At 36.3% G+C, this 18627-nt stretch overlaps 1 protein-coding gene across 2 annotated transcripts in view; it reads right to left on the reverse strand.

The window, feature by feature from the left end:
• The window catches only part of LOC121381165 (sorting nexin lst-4-like), an 82989-nt gene that overhangs the window by 12073 nt on the left and 52289 nt on the right, over positions 1 to 18627 (reverse strand). The window contains exons 7-10 of one of the 2 annotated variants that reach the window (XM_041510339.1): positions 10717 to 10842; positions 9719 to 9833; positions 7946 to 7960; positions 859 to 989 (exon numbers count right to left, since the gene is read on the reverse strand). In XM_041510339.1, coding sequence (XP_041366273.1) covers positions 859 to 989; positions 7946 to 7960; positions 9719 to 9833; positions 10717 to 10842 — 387 coding nt within the window. The remainder of the gene's footprint in view (positions 1 to 858; positions 990 to 7945; positions 7961 to 9718; positions 9834 to 10716; positions 10843 to 18627) is intronic. The other variant, XM_041510340.1, reaches the window with a different exon arrangement.

An 18627-nucleotide genomic window follows, 5' to 3' on the forward strand; every position in this document is an offset into this window, starting at 1 on the left:
TGCATTGTGTTGACAAGAGTTATCAGTAAATAAGATGAAGATAAAAGCTAAGCTAGTATAATGACAAGAGTTATTGGTAAATAGGTTTAAGATAGAATAACAGTGAGATGACAAGATTATTAGTATACCTGATTAAGCTAGAATTAAAGTGAACTGATAAGAGTTATCAGTAAACAGGATGAAGATAGAATCACAGTGAATTGACAACTGTTGTACGTCAGTAAACAGGATGGATCGAATCAGAATGTGAAAGAAAGAAAAGAAAGAAATGTTTTATTTAACGACGCACTCAACACATTTTATTTACGGTTATATGGCGTCAGACATATAGTTAAGGACCACACAGATTTTGAGAGGAAACCCGCTGTCGCCACTACATGGGCTACTCTTCCGATTAGCAGCAAGGGATCTTTTATTTGGGCTTCCCACAGGCAGGATAGCACAAACCATGGCCTTTGTTGAACCAGTTATGGATCACTGGTCGGTGCAAGTGGTTTACACCTGCCCATTGAGCCTTGCGGAGCACTCACTCAGGGTTTGGAGTCGGTATCTGGATTAAAAATCCCATGCCTCGACTGGGATCCGAACCCAGTACCTACCAGCCTGTAGACCGATGATCTGCCACGACGCCACCGAGGCTGGTCAGAATGTGAAATGCCAATGGGTAATGGGCAACTAGTTTTACATACTCATGTACCACTGGGGTTTCGAACACGCCTCTCACAAGTAAAGTCTCAGGGGCCTGACTCGGGACAGGAGATGTGAATTGACAAGAGTTGTCAGTAAACAGGATGAAGCCACAATCACAGTGGGTTGACAAGATTTATCAGTAAACATGTAGGCTGGAGCTTGACTGACCTTTTCGTCCGTGCATGTGAGGAAGTGGATGAAGACACTGGACTGTGAGACGACTGGGTGTTGCACCATTCGGTTGATCCACAGCTGCAGCCGCTGCATCCGCTCTGTGATGAAGTCATCCTCATACCGACCTGTGAAAACATTCACTGTATAGTCACACATATGACATGTATATAATTATATATGAGTGTCTCAATGATGAGCATTTCAAGCATGTAGCCAACTCATTCCAAGCAATATTTAATAAAACCTTTGAAAATATTCCCTCCAGGTTGGCTGCTGCTTACAAAGTGGACGCACATTTAGCTTGTCATCTCTCTCTCTCCCCACCCATACCCCTCGATAAGGTAACAATAATGAGTCTGCTAACATTACATGTAGTTCACCACATTGGCATGCAGAAACAAGAAAATGTACCACTTTTCAATAGGGCCTCATACGACATCTGCCACCCAACGACAAAATTTAACCATTAATTTTTAAAAATAAATATTATGAGAATATAATTTTTCAAGTTACTGGGTTATTTTTCATTCAAATCAATGCAAACTAATGCAGTTAGCTTGTTTTGTCAGTTGTAAGATAGTGAATTCTTCATAATAAAGCCAAAACCTGATATACATGTATGAACCTCCAATGCAATTTTTCTCTCCAAACTATGTTATAAAATTAGCTTAAAATCAGCCAACTATTTCTTGTTTCTCTCACATCAAGTACAGAATGAGATGCAGTGTTACCAAGGTGGCTTGTGACACATAACTTTCCCTTCCAAAAACAACTCATCTAATCCTGCTCATGAATCATTAAAAACACTCCCTTTTAACACTTGTGAGATGAATATGAAACTGTAGTTGAACAATGTCACAGATTTTATGCTGATTTTTTGTTATTTTATACCATATTGGGTCCTCAATTAAAGGGTAAGTACATGTGGGTTAACAAAACAAACAAAACAATAACAACAAAAACCATATTAAAAACCTGCCAATAAATGCAAATTACACTGAAAATAAATTAATTACATTCAAAATAAATATGTTATTATACCATCCCACTGAGCTACCACTATGATGCCTTTTGTTCTCTAATTTCCATTCAAAACCAATAAACTATAAAAACAGAATAATTAATAACCAAAATACAGGAAGAAATACCTCAACTATTAAACTGATACTGTAACTACTGTAGATCCTGAAATTAATGCGATCATAATATTAATGCGAAAAATGCGAGTTTGTGTTATTCGTATTAATAATAGAACACATTTATTTCTATAGTCCAGCAAGCTGTGTGTCACATGCTATTAAAACAAAGACTGAAATTCTAGTACATTTATAAAATAACTGGAGCACAATTCATCGTAGGCAAGATAGACTAACTGTCCAATAGGCCAGCAAAAGCCGACACGATTCACCACAAATGGGTTTTAGCATGCTAATCCTGAGGTCGACCATTTCTTTGTTTTTACTGTTCAAGTTCAACTTTGTGGGCATATCTTAAGAAGATATAGTTGGAAGAGTACACAGACATGTGTTATTAGGAAAGTAATATTTCATAGGGAGGGCACTTGCATTAATTTCATGTCGTATTTTAGTCTGCCCACCGCCACTCTCATTAATTTAGGGACGCATTAATTTCAGGATCTACAGTATCCTTGTTTAGTTGTGCATTACATGTGCAATGAAAAAAATTAACCATTTTCCTGTGGATATGAAGTCTAATCTGTTGGTCATGAGTTCTAGAACGTTAAGGCTGTTTGCTGTTCTTAGTGTTCAAATTACACAGATACACTCACAAGTGACCTAAGTGATTTATGTAAAAATTTTTATCATTAACTAGTTTCTATTGTATGTGGCTTATTACTTCAGTAGATGTACATGCAGATTCACTCAGTGTTTCTTATTGCAGCACATGTAGGTGTGTTCACTCAATGCTTATTACTGCAGTACAGGTGTGTGTTCATCTAATGTATCCGTCTTCACTCAGTGCTTATTATTGCAATATATGTATGTGTGTTCATCCAATGTAGCTGTATTTATTCAGTGCTTATTATTGCAATATATGTATAGGTGTTCATCCAATGTAGCCGTCTTTATTCAGTGCTTATTGTAGTACAGACCTTTCACATAAAGGTGGCAGTTATGGTGCATAACATCATATGGTGTTAGCTCCCAATCAATAGCAAGCTATTTGAAGAGTGTGTTTCAAAGGCAACAATCAAACAACCGAGAAAAGACATGCCTCCCTGCTCAAAGTTGGAATATACTTTCATTGATACATTAATTTACTGACAAATCGACTGGTCACAAATCTAATTAAGAAGAATCTTTTTACCAAAGTTAAAAATAATTTTTTCTGCACATCAGATACCATCATAGTGCTGACAACTTAACCTTTCAAGCATGAAAACACTCCTGATAACTGAATGTATTAATATACTAACTGTTTACTCTAGCAGTGTAAATAATTCTATGCATCTGACACTTTAAACTTTTATTTTTCAATAAAAAAAATTGTATCATTTAACAAAAAATGTATTTATTTTAATAATAATGATGATAATAATAATAATAATAATCTTTGTTTAAATGTTACACAAATAGTAATACACTAATCTCCTTTGTGGGCGTCTATTCAAAATTAAATATTATTATTCTACATGTAATAAAGTAAACAATGTAATAATAAAACAAAACATTAATATTCTTCATTAAACACATCTAAACTAAATGTTAGTAATACCTAAGATGATTATAAAATTAATACCAAAACTGTTTCCATATACAGTCTACAAAAATGCTAAAGCTAATTGATATATAATCACACTTAAATGTACAGACTCCCAAGTGAAGATTTTATTAAAAGTTTTCAGTTGCCAGACTGAATGATATATCTCATTAATTTCTTAATGTGCCCTATTATGGGAGGGTCTATAGGTATGTGTGTTCACTCAATGTAGGTGTCTTCACTCAATGCTATTACTGCAGTAGATGTATGTGTTCACCCAATGTAGGTGTCTTCACTCAATGCTTATTAGTGCAGTAGATGTCAGAGTGTTCACTCAATGCTTATTACTGCAGTAGACGTATGTGTGTTCACCCAGTGTATGTGTCTTTACTCAATGCTTATTACTGCAGTGGATGTATGTGTTTACCCAATGTATGTGTCTTCACTCAATGCTTATTACTGCAGTGGATGTATGTGTGTTCACACAATGTAGGTGTCTTTAGTCAATGCTTGTGTCTTCACTCAATGCTTATTACTGCAGTTGATGTATGTGTTCACCCAATGTAGGTGTCTTCACTCAAAGCTTATTACTGCACTTGATGTTGGTGTTCCACCCAATGTAGGAGTCTTCACTCAATGCTTATTACTGCAGTGGATGTATGTGTTTACCCAATGTATGTGTCTTCACTCAATGCTTATTACTGCAGTGGATGTATGTGTGTTCACACAATGTAGGTGTCTTTAGTCAATGCTTGTGTCTTCACTCAATGCTTATTACTGCAGTTGATGTATGTGTTCACCCAATGTAGGTGTCTTCACTCAAAGCTTATTACTGCACTTGATGTTGGTGTTCCACCCAATGTAGGAGTCTTCACTCAATGCTTATTACTGCAGTAGATGTATGGGTGTTCACTCAATGTACATGTAGGTGTCTTCGCTCAATGCTTATTACTGCAGTAAATGTATGTATGTTTATCCTATGTAGGTATCTTCACTCAATGCTTATTATTGCAGTAGATGTATGTGTGTTTATCCTATGTATGTTTATTTACTACTAGGTGGGTAAATATGAAGAGATGAAGACAGACGTCAGGAAACAGTCTGAGTATTAAGTCAATGTATGGTGAGAATGGATTCCACACCCATTGTCCACTTCAGGTAAAATCATTTCTGGATTGATTTGTGCGGACAGGTGTAAATGTGCAGAAGCAGAGGTGGTCAGGTCTGTTCACACCAAACTGAATTCAATACAATAAATCACATTTGATGGACAACGGATAATGTGTTGGGAAGTGGATGTGGACAAATAATCCACTACATCTTTCTCCCTATCCACCACACCTTTACCCTTTTTCTCCACCTCTTTAATATCATCTTCAACCCTGTTAGTCTGTCTCCACCCACTTTATTGTCTACTTTTATCCCCATTATTCCATATTATCTAGAAGTTTATATTACTCTTTTCCTCTACACACTTTAAATATTTCTCCATCAACTCCAGTTTCCTCTCTCCAACCAACCCCTTTATTATCTCCACCTCAATTCCCTGCTCTCTCTATCAACTACTGTTTCTCTCTCAACCTACTCTACTTACAACATATTTTTGTGTTTGACGTATATTTTTCTGTTTCAGAACCTCCAGACACTCACTCTTCAAATTCTACAGATTCTCACTCCTGTCCTTGTTTCCCCTAACATAACATGTGTCATTCCTCATAGCTGTTTACTGGGTAGTTAATACAGCCAAACAAATAGCCTTTTATCAGACTTGAAAAATGTTATCAGTCTACCAAACTGAACACTTGTTTTAACTGAAAACATAAGCTGTGTTAACTGGAAATAAAAGCTTGTTTTAACTATACTAATCACAACAAGTTAAGGGCCAGGATGAGTGTTTATCCTACATTTTAGAACATTTGGAAAAAATATCAAGACAGATAGATAATGAAAAGTAAGTTACAGACATGGTCAAAACATTGCAGATATTGCAAGTGCATCAACCTTTTATTCACAGCTTGTTTGTTTACCAGTAGAAAGTGTGATAAAAAAAATCTGAAAGTGTTCCGACTTTTTAAGACTGTTTTTGCTGACAAAGCAGGGCATTTGCCAGAGAACTGCATGGTGCATATGAAATTCCTTTTTTATGTTAATACTTTTTCTCTTTGAATTGGGTAGGGTGGGTATAAATTAAACTGAGCATCCTGGTCTGTGACCGAGCCCTGGCATGGGTAAACACGTATCAATGCAAAAAGTGGCGAGAAGCCTCCAAGTGAGCCATTCCATCATCCAACAGCTGTAAGCACATTTCCATGTCACTGCAGGGTGTGCACTTTACGGTCGCCCGATCACCCATGGCGAGTCAAAATAGCATCGGGCAAGTCAAAACCGTATCACGTGTCGCCCGCCTGGCAATCGAAAATTTGCGCATATTGTATTATGTATCAAAATGCAAATAACTAATCTTTGTAAGAGATCAGAAAGTTATTTTTTATTTATTGTTTTCAACTGGTTTCCTATTAGTATCTGCGCAACCAAACCCATATAGGACATAATAGCAATTACTTCCCCAGTCTATCGAACAGTCTAAAACCATTCGGAATGCCTCGGCCGGTTTTGATTAGGTATTCGGAAAACCTTGGCCACCTAAATGTATTCATAGGTTCAATCGTAACAACTCGTCACATTCCACTACGCTATGTTTCGCAGAGAGATTTTGCTTACGAGCCTGAGGTTTTCCGAAGTTACATTGTGTTTGGAACGTTTTCGTTTCTTACAGAATATTCCGAGTCTACTTTTTCAAACACCCAATCGTCACTGCCATCGTTGCCAACGACAATCATTCCAAGACCGAACCTTGGTAAAATATTCCACATTTGATTGTGTGGGTCCCGTGACAACATAATTATAATTTAATTACAACAGTTTGCAATATAATTAAAACAAGCTCTGTTTCCTTCTTTTGCATTGTTATTATTGTTTGTATGCTATAATAACATGTTTTTAAAGTGCAATTTAAGTAGTTCTTTTTTTTTAATGAAATTTGGCCACGGGCCATTCAAAAGTTGTATGGGCAAGTCAAAGTGTTGCTACGAGTGGCCCAATTGGCCAGTCAAAACAAATCCCAAGTGCATACCCCGTCACTGACAGAGTGACCCTGTTCTGGACGCCAATGCTGCACTAGTGAACAGGATCATTGTTTCATGCACTATCGGTTATTCACCTCACTATCGAGAAGTTAGCTAATGAATATTGTCCATGTAAATGTCAGCATGTCAACAATTCTAAAGAAAGTCTATGACGACCAGACATCTAAAGGAGCACAGCAGACAGAATTCCCTTGACTCCAGCTCGCTGCCGCACCCATGCATCATAGTGTCGGTGCTAATTGCGCTGGACAACGATAAGAGATGCATCTTTTACAGGGGTGTGGGGCGGCATCCACCTCAATGGCAGAAAATGCTGTACGTTGTTCAGGGCTCGCTAATTGTCACAAGACTGTACTCCCTATCATCCAATCTACTCTGCAAGCCATGGGACCAGTCGCCACTTTGCAGGATGACAATGCTACTCCTCAAAGATGTCGGTTCTCACAGACGTCCTGCAGCAGCAGGGGATCCCCAGGATGCATCGCCTCACCCACACTCAATGTTTCTGCCAGAAAGAATTTTTTGGGTATGGCACTATGGAATTGAATTCAACCAGACAACAGCGAGTATGGGAGGCCTCCCCAAGAAAGAAAATGGGTTACGTTTAGGGTTAGGGTTAAAAAAATCTTACAGTAATGATAAGAGCATTTAATTTTGTCAAAAGGTTAATTTAAAAAAAAATCTGCAAAGATATTTGGGTATGGTGCCATACCCGTTTTACCCTCTGGCAGAAACCCTGAAGCCTCGCCTGATTTGGCACCCATCAAAATGTCTGAGACATTCTTTGACAACAGGTGGCTTGAAGGCACCCCAGCCTGTTGATGTTCATCAACTGACCCATTTCCTGCAGCAGGAGTGGCAGAACATCCCCAACAGACTCTCAGGAACATCATGCTGTCCGTGTGTTGGCATTGTATAACATGTCTTGCAGCTAATGGTGGCCATACCCACTACAGACTTCGCCATGAACGCGAGTTGCATCTGTGACTTTTAAAAAGATGGGGAGCTTATGTTAAGAGTGCATGTCTCTTTTGTTGTTGCTTGAAATGGAATGAATCCTATATGGAATTGTTATTAAATAATTGAAATAAATTTGTGTTTTTTAAAATTACCAATGGATTTCATTGTTTGCATTTTTCAGTGCAGTGTTCATGTGGCCCTTAACTTATTGTGATTGGTACAGAAACAAAAGTTTGACTGAAAGAAAAACAAACCTCCAAAGCCAGGTACTGAAATCAAACAGAACAAAAACTGTTAAGAATCTAATGCTTTACATGCAAACACACACCCATACAAAATGTACATGCACTCCCACAGAAAACCTTTGTTTATTCTGTATATTACTAGCAGAACACACTATGTATATGAATGCATTGTCGAGTGCGAATAATTTTTACATGCTCATATACCACTAGCGTTTCGAACATTGCATTGTGGAATCATGAATGTAAAACTGTCACACTCCACCTAATCATCAAGTGAGTACAAACATGACATTCAATCGACCAAGATGTTAGTAGGAAAAGTATTAGGTGCTGTGTTGTAGGTATTATTCAATTATTTAAATTTTGTTATGAATAAATATCAGTGCAAATAAATAAACTAAATAAAATGTATGAAAAAGAAAACATCTGTTAAACTTAACAGAAAAGATTATTATTGGTTTAATGTGTTTAATTACATATGGCATATGCTAACCTATATTTAAAATAAAATATCTTACTTCAAAAATAATAAGAAATGAATAAACAAGACAGAAATAATTCAGGTGTCCAGCATGTACATGGTAAAGTAATTGACACAGATTATTTGACACTGGGTATCTAATATTGGTATCTAACAACTATACTGAACACCGGTAAGATTGGTATCTAAGATTAGTATTGACACTGGGTATCTAATATACCGTATATTGCCGTGTATTAGCCGACTTTTGAAGTCTAGAAACACTTTCCAAAAGAAGAGAGTCGGCTTATACACGGAGGCAACAAATTGGAGCATAAAATTCCGATCAAAAATACTCCCGACCGTGACTTATAAATTTTGATCAGACCCATAGCCTTTCACAGATTATGTAACAATAATTTGTGCACAGTATAAATAAAACACCCCATCATGCAATATTATGCAGTTTTTTGTTCTTCAATGCATTATAAGTTTGATGAATAATAATAAAAAAAATTACTTGTTTTATTGTCATTTCAATGGTAAAAACATATTCTTTCCAACTGTCCGCCATCTTTGTTTGACCTGTACTGGGACCAGTCTTTCATATATCAAATTTAAGATACAAAACAGTGTTTTTTCTTCAAACAAGTATTATATTTTTAATATTATTGTTTTGTTGGGAGGGAGCATTAAACTGTAAAGTGATGTTATAAATAAATTAAGCTCATTATTAACATTACCGACTGAAAAAACATAACATGAATTTCAGGACAATAATTACTCCCACTATTGTCACATGACCATACTATATACAGTGAACAGCTGCAGTCACGGACCGCGTGATCTTTTGTTTCTGTGTGTGTGTGGTGGGGGATTAAACATGCTTCAACGATTTTACTTTTTGCTGTCCAGTGAATAAATTAATTACTTGTGTCTAGTGATATGTTGAATTATTTATTTTTCTGTTATGCTTTATCAGTTTTAAATTATTTTTCACGGCATGGTAGATGTTAGCATTGCCACATTGACTGCGATCACGATTACCGTGTTTGTAATAATTAAAGGGAAAACAAATATGAGGTGTCTATTTGTTGACAGTATTATTGAAATCGATATAACATACAGCTGCACAAAAGATGACTTCGGCTTATACACAAGGCCGATGATTTTGTACTAGATATTTAGGGTCAAACTAAGAGGTTGGCTTATCCAAGGAGTCGGCTAATACACGGCAATATACGGTACACCAGTATCTAACACTAATAGCTAACATTAGTATCTTGGTATCTAACACTGGTATAACATAGTGTAGTACATACCTGAAATAGCTTTGTCGGGTAATGGAGGCACTGTGATACAAGGGAACTTTTCTTGTAATCTTTCGTGTAACCAGTCAAAGTGTTTGTATCTCCGACTCACTTGAATATTATTGAACTGCAAAATAAACAAAACAGTAAAAATGAGATGAAACTGTTTGTTGGCAAAGAGGTAGGTTATCTACCTGGGCCCCATTTTATGAAACAATCTTAGCACTAAGATTACCTCAAGTGCATGAGGTAGCTGTGTAAAACAGTGCCCTGATTAGACGACAATAAATGATGTGAGGCGGTGTATTCATAGATGGGGTGAGGTAATCTACTCACATAAGGGGTGAGGTGGTTTATTCAGCTGGGGTGAGGTAAATATACTCACATACAGGATGAGGTAATTTATTCACATTTGAGGCAAGGTGATATACTCACAAATAGGATGAAATGATGGACTCAGCCTTCGACATGAGCAAAATCAAAGTGAGCTGAAGATCACTCTCCTTAAATTATGCTAGGCAAGCAATCACATGAAGTTTCAGATGAAATTCATTAAAAAATGTATTGCAAGGCCGATGGCCGATGTGTATTCACAGACTGGATAACGGTATAAACTCACAGATGGGGTGAGGTGATGTACTCACAGATGGGGGTGAGGTGATGTACTCACAGATGGGGGTGAGGTGATGTACTCACAGATGAGATAATGGTGATATACTGACAGATGGAGTGACGTGATATACTCACAGATGGGGTGAGGTGAAATACTCACAGATGGGGTGAGATGATATACTCACTGATGAGGTGAGGTGATATACTCACAGATGGGGGGTGAGGTGATATACTCACAGATGGGGTGAGGTGAAATACTCACAGATGGGGGTGAGGTGATATACTCACAAATGGGGTGAGGTGATATACACACAGATGGGGGTGAGGTGGTATACTCACTGATGGGTGAGTAAGGTGGTATACTCACTAATGGGGTGAGGTGGTACATGTATACTCACCGATGGGGTGAGGTGGTATGCAATGTAACTTTTCAAGCCTTTCATTTTGCTTTCTTTCTTTGGTGAGGCCACTGAACAGGTGTACGGGTCACGGATTGGGTTCCACACGGGCCCCTCATCAGCCTCCTGTAATTAACAACACAGTACACTGTCAGACTCATGTAAATAATTGAACACTGTCAGACTCATGTAAATAACAGTACACTGTCAGACTCATGTAAATAATTGAACACTGTCATACTCATGTAAATAACAGTACACTGTCAGACTCATGTAAATAATTAAACAGTCATACTCATGTAAATAACAGTACACTGTTAGCCTCATGTAAATAACAGTACACTGTCAGACTCATGTAAGTAACAGTACACTGTCAGACTCATGTAAACAACAGTACTGTCAGACTCATGTAAATAACAGTACACTGTCAGACTCATGTAAACAACAGTACACTGTCAGACTCATGTAAACAACAGTACACTGTCAGACTCATGTAAATAACAGTACACTGTCAGACTCATGTACGTAACACTACTTTGTTAGACTCATGTAACAGTACACTGTCATACTCATGTAAATAATAGTACACTGTTAGCCTCATGTAAATAACAGTACACCAGGGCTTCTAGATTATGGTAGCCCCACTCCCATGGCTTGTGATATTCAATGTTGGATTAGTAAATAACTACTATTGCCATGCCCAACAGCTACTGAAAAAAAAGTTGTCAAATGCTGTATTTAAGTCTTATTTTGTAAATATGAATATACTTCCCCCAACGAAACCCCCCATTCTTAGTGTTTTTAATTGCTATCTCCCTCTTTAGGTAATATATGTGATTATTACTTTATTGTATAAGTAAAGTAGGGCTATTGAATTTTTAATCATGGCTAGTAAATGTTTTAAATTACTGATCCCATGGCTAGTAAAAATTCTAGAAGCCCTGAGTACACTGTCATACTCATGTAAATAACAGTACACGGTCAGACTCATGTAAGTAACAGTACACTGTCAGGCTCATGTAAATAATGGTACACTGTCATACTCATGTAAGTAACAGTACACTGTCAGGCTCATGTAAATAATAGTACACTGTCATACTCATGTAAATAACAGTACACTGACAGGCTCATGTAAGTAACAGTACACTGTCATACTCATGTAAATAATAGTACACTGTCATATTCATGTAAATAACAGTACACTGTCAGGCTCATGTAAATAATAGTACACTGTCAGACTCATGTAAACAACAGTACACTGTCAGACTCATGTAAACAACAGTACACGGTCAGACTCATGTAAATAATAGTACAGTCATACTCATGTAAGTAACAGTACACTGTTAGCCTCATGTAAATAACAGTACACTGTCATACTCATGTAAGTAACAGTACACTGGCATACTCATGTAAGTAATAGTACACTGTCATACTCATGTAAGTAACAGTACACTGTCATACTCATGTAAATAACAGTACACTGTTAGCCTCATGTAAATAATAGTACTGTTATACTCATGTAAGTAACAGTACACTGTCATACTCATGTAAATAACAGTACACTGTCATACTCATGTAAATAACAGTACACTGTCAGACTCATGTAAATAATAGTACACTGTCAGACTCATGTAAACAACAGTACACTGCCAGACTCATGTAAATAACAGTACACTGTCATACTCATGTAAATAATAGTACTGTCAGACTCATGTAAATAACAGTACACTGTCATACTCATGTAAATAATAGTACACTGTCAGACTCATGTAAACAACAGTACACTGTCAGACTCATGTAAATAACAGTACACTGTCAGACTCATGTAAACAACAGTACACTGTCAGACTCATGTAAACAACAGTACACTGTCAGACTCATGTAAATAACAGTACACTGTCAGACTCATGTACGTAACACTACTTTGTTAGACTCATGTAACAGTACACTGTCATACTCTTGTAAATAATAGTACACTGTTAGCCTCATGTAAATAACAGTACACCAGGGCTTCTAGATTATGGTAGCCCCACTCCCATGGCTTGTGATATTCAATGTTGGATTAGTAAATAACTACTATTGCCATGCCCAACAGCTACTGAAAAAAAAGTTGTCAAATGCTGTATTTAAGTCTTATTTTGTAAATATGAATATACTTCCCCCAACGAAACCCCCCATTCTTAGTGTTTTTAATTGCTATCTCCCTCTTTAGGTAATATATGTGATTATTACTTTATTGTATAAGTAAAGTAGGGCTATTGAATTTTTAATCATGGCTAGTAAATGTTTTAAATTACTGATCCCATGGCTAGTAAAAATTCTAGAAGCCCTGAGTACACTGTCATACTCATGTAAATAACAGTACACGGTCAGACTCATGTAAGTAACAGTACACTGTCAGGCTCATGTAAATAATAGTACACTGTCATACTCATGTAAGTAACAGTACACTGTCAGGCTCATGTAAATAATAGTACACTGTCATACTCATGTAAATAACAGTACACTGTCAGGCTCATGTAAGTAACAGTACACTGTCATACTCATGTAAATAATAGTACACTGTCATACTCATGTAAATAACAGTACACTGTCAGGCTCATGTAAATAATAGTACACTGTCATACTCATGTAAGTAACAGTACACTGTCAGGCTCATGTAAATAATAGTACACTGTCATACTCATGTAAATAACAGTACACTGTCAGGCTCATGTAAGTAATAGTACACTGTCAGACTCATGTAAACAACAGTACACTGTCAGACTCATGTAAACAACAGTACACTGTCAGACTCATGTAAAGAACAGTACAGTCATACTCATGTAAATAATAGTACTGTCAGACTCATGTAAATAACAGTACACTGTCATACTCATGTAAATAATAGTACACTGTCAGACTCATGTAAATAACAGTACACTGTCATACTCATGTAAATAATTGAACACTGTCATACTCATGTAAATAACAGTACACTGTCAGACTCATGTAAATAATTAAACAGTCATACTCATGTAAATAACAGTACACTGTTAGCCTCATGTAAATAACAGTACACTGTCAGACTCATGTAAGTAATAGTACACTGTCAGACTCATGTAAACAACAGTACACTGTCAGACTCATGTAAATAACAGTACACTGTCAGACTCATGTAAACAACAGTACACTGTCAGACTCATGTAAACAACAGTACACTGTCAGACTCATGTAAATAACAGTACACTGTCAGACTCATGTACGTAACACTACTTTGTTAGACTCATGTAACAGTACACTGTCATACTCTTGTAAATAATAGTACACTGTTAGCCTCATGTAAATAACAGTACACCAGGGCTTCTAGATTATGGTAGCCCCACTCCTATGGCTTGTGATATTCAATGTTGGATTAGTAAATAACTACTATTGCCATGCCCAACAGCTACTGAAAAAAAAGTTGTCAAATGCTGTATTTAAGTCTTATTTTGTAAATATGAATATACTTCCCCCAACGAAACCCCCCATTCTTAGTGTTTTTAATTGCTATCTCCCTCTTTAGGTAATATATGTGATTATTACTTTATTGTATAAGTAAAGTAGGGCTATTGAATTTTTAATCATGGCTAGTAAATGTTTTAAATTACTGATCCCATGGCTAGTAAAAATTCTAGAAGCCCTGAGTACACTGTCATACTCATGTAAATAACAGTACACGGTCAGACTCATGTAAGTAACAGTACACTGTCAGGCTCATGTAAATAATAGTACACTGTCATACTCATGTAAGTAACAGTACACTGTCAGGCTCATGTAAATAATAGTACACTGTCATACTCATGTAAATAACAGTACACTGTCAGGCTCATGTAAGTAACAGTACACTGTCATACTCATGTAAATAATAGTACACTGTCATACTCATGTAAATAACAGTACAGTCAGGCTCATGTAAATAATAGTACACTGTCAGACTCATGTAAACAACAGTACACTGTCAGACTCATGTAAACAACAGTACACGGTCAGACTCATGTAAATAATAGTACAGTCATACTCATGTAAGTAACAGTACACTGTTAGCCTCATGTAAATAACAGTACACTGTCATACTCATGTAAGTAACAATACACTGGCATACTCATGTAAGTAATAGTACACTGTCATACTCATGTAAGTAACAGTACACTGTCATACTCATGTAAATAACAGTACACTGTTAGCCTCATGTAAATAATAGTACTGTTATACTCATGTAAGTAACAGTACACTGTCATACTCATGTAAATAACAGTACACTGTCATACTCATGTAAATAACAGTACACTGTCAGACTCATGTAAATAATAGTACACTGTCAGACTCATGTAAACAACAGTACACTGCCAGACTCATGTAAATAACAGTACACTGTCATACTCATGTAAATAATAGTACTGTCAGACTCATGTAAATAACAGTACACTGTCATACTCATGTAAATAATAGTACACTGTCAGACTCATGTAAATAACAGTACACTGTCATACTCATGTAAATAATAGTACACTGTCAGACTCATGTAAACAACAGTACACTGTCATACTCATGTAAATAACAGTACACTGTCAGACTCATGTAAATAATAGTACACTGTCAGACTCATGTAAACAACAGTACACTGTCAGACTCATGTAAAGAACAGTACAGTCATACTCATGTAAATAATAGTACTGTCAGACTCATGTAAATAACAGTACACTGTCATACTCATGTAAATAATTGAACACTGTCATACTCATGTAAATAACAGTACACTGTCAGACTCATGTAAATAATTAAACAGTCATACTCATGTAAATAACAGTACACTGTTAGCCTCATGTAAATAACAGTACACTGTCAGACTCATGTAAGTAACAGTACACTGTCAGACTCATGTAAACAACAGTACACTGTCAGACTCATGTAAATAACAGTACACTGTCAGACTCATGTAAACAACAGTACACTGTCAGACTCATGTAAACAACAGTACACTGTCAGACTCATGTAAATAACAGTACACTGTCAGACTCATGTACGTAACACTACTTTGTTAGACTCATGTAACAGTACACTGTCATACTCTTGTAAATAATAGTACACTGTTAGCCTCATGTAAATAACAGTACACCAGGGCTTCTAGATTATGGTAGCCCCACTCCTATGGCTTGTGATATTCAATGTTGGATTAGTAAATAACTACTATTGCCATGCCCAACAGCTACTGAAAAAAAAGTTGTCAAATGCTGTATTTAAGTCTTATTTTGTAAATATGAATATACTTCCCCCAACGAAACCCCCCATTCTTAGTGTTTTTAATTGCTATCTCCCTCTTTAGGTAATATATGTGATTATTACTTTATTGTATAAGTAAAGTAGGGCTATTGAATTTTTAATCATGGCTAGTAAATGTTTTAAATTACTGATCCCATGGCTAGTAAAAATTCTAGAAGCCCTGAGTACACTGTCATACTCATGTAAATAACAGTACACGGTCAGACTCATGTAAGTAACAGTACACTGTCAGGCTCATGTAAATAATAGTACACTGTCATACTCATGTAAGTAACAGTACACTGTCAGGCTCATGTAAATAATAGTACACTGTCATACTCATGTAAATAACAGTACACTGTCAGGCTCATGTAAGTAACAGTACACTGTCATACTCATGTAAATAATAGTACACTGTCATATTCATGTAAATAACAGTACACTGTCAGGCTCATGTAAATAATAGTACACTGTCAGACTCATGTAAACAACAGTACACTGTCAGACTCATGTAAACAACAGTACACGGTCAGACTCATGTAAATAATAGTACAGTCATACTCATGTAAGTAACAGTACACTGTTAGCCTCATGTAAATAACAGTACACTGTCATACTCATGTAAGTAACAGTACACTGGCATACTCATGTAAGTAATAGTACACTGTCATACTCATGTAAGTAACAGTACACTGTCATACTCATGTAAATAACAGTACACTGTTAGCCTCATGTAAATAATAGTACTGTTATACTCATGTAAGTAACAGTACACTGTCATACTCATGTAAATAACAGTACACTGTCATACTCATGTAAATAACAGTACACTGTCAGACTCATGTAAACAACAGTACACTGCCAGACTCATGTAAATAACAGTACACTGTCATACTCATGTAAATAATAGTACAGTCATACTCATGTAAGTAACAGTACACTGTCAGACTCATGTAAACAACAGTACACTGTCAGACTCATGTAAACAACAGTACACTGTCAGACTCATGTAAAGAACAGTACAGTCATACTCATGTAAATAATAGTACTGTCAGACTCATGTAAATAACAGTACACTGTCATACTCATGTAAATAATAGTACACTGTCAGACTCATGTAAATAACAGTACACTGTCATACTCATGTAAATAATTGAACACTGTCATACTCATGTAAATAACAGTACACTGTCAGACTCATGTAAATAATTAAACAGTCATACTCATGTAAATAACAGTACACTGTTAGCCTCATGTAAATAACAGTACACTGTCAGACTCATGTAAGTAATAGTACACTGTCAGACTCATGTAAACAACAGTACACTGTCAGACTCATGTAAATAACAGTACACTGTCAGACTCATGTAAACAACAGTACACTGTCAGACTCATGTAAACAACAGTACACTGTCAGACTCATGTAAATAACAGTACACTGTCAGACTCATGTACGTAACACTACTTTGTTAGACTCATGTAACAGTACACTGTCATACTCTTGTAAATAATAGTACACTGTTAGCCTCATGTAAATAACAGTACACCAGGGCTTCTAGATTATGGTAGCCCCACTCCCATGGCTTGTGATATTCAATGTTGGATTAGTAAATAACTACTATTGCCATGCCCAACAGCTACTGAAAAAAAAGTTGTCAAATGCTGTATTTAAGTCTTATTTTGTAAATATGAATATACTTCCCCCAACGAAACCCCCCATTCTTAGTGTTTTTAATTGCTATCTCCCTCTTTAGGTAATATATGTGATTATTACTTTATTGTATAAGTAAAGTAGGGCTATTGAATTTTTAATCATGGCTAGTAAATGTTTTAAATTACTGATCCCATGGCTAGTAAAAATTCTAGAAGCCCTGAGTACACTGTCATACTCATGTAAATAACAGTACACGGTCAGACTCATGTAAGTAACAGTACACTGTCAGGCTCATGTAAATAATAGTACACTGTCATACTCATGTAAGTAACAGTACACTGTCAGGCTCATGTAAATAATAGTACACTGTCATACTCATGTAAATAACAGTACACTGTCAGGCTCATGTAAGTAACAGTACACTGTCATACTCATGTAAATAATAGTACACTGTCATACTCATGTAAATAACAGTACAGTACACTGTCAGGCTCATGTAAATAATAGTACACTGTCATACTCATGTAAACAACAGTACACTGTCAGACTCATGTAAATAATAGTACACATACTGTCATGTAAGTAACAGTACACTGTTACTCATGTAAATAACAGTACACTGTCATACTCATGTAAGTAACAGTACACTGGCATACTCATGTAAGTAATAGTACACTGTCATACTCATGTAAGTAACAGTACACTGTCATACTCATGTAAATAACAGTACACTGTCATACTCATGTAAATAACAGTACACTGTCATACTCATGTAAATAACAGTACACTGTACTCACTGTCAGACTCATGTAAACAACAGTACACAGACTCATGTAAATAACAGTACACTGTCATACTCATGTCATACTCATGTAAGTAACAGTACACTGTTATACTCATGTAAATAACAGTACACTGTCATACTCATGTAAGTAACAGTACACTGTCATACTCATGTAAGTAATAGTACACTGTCA

Source organism: Gigantopelta aegis, chromosome 9 (genome assembly GCF_016097555.1).
Source record: "Gigantopelta aegis isolate Gae_Host chromosome 9, Gae_host_genome, whole genome shotgun sequence".
Classification (NCBI taxonomy): Eukaryota; Metazoa; Mollusca; class Gastropoda; order Neomphalida; family Peltospiridae; genus Gigantopelta; species Gigantopelta aegis.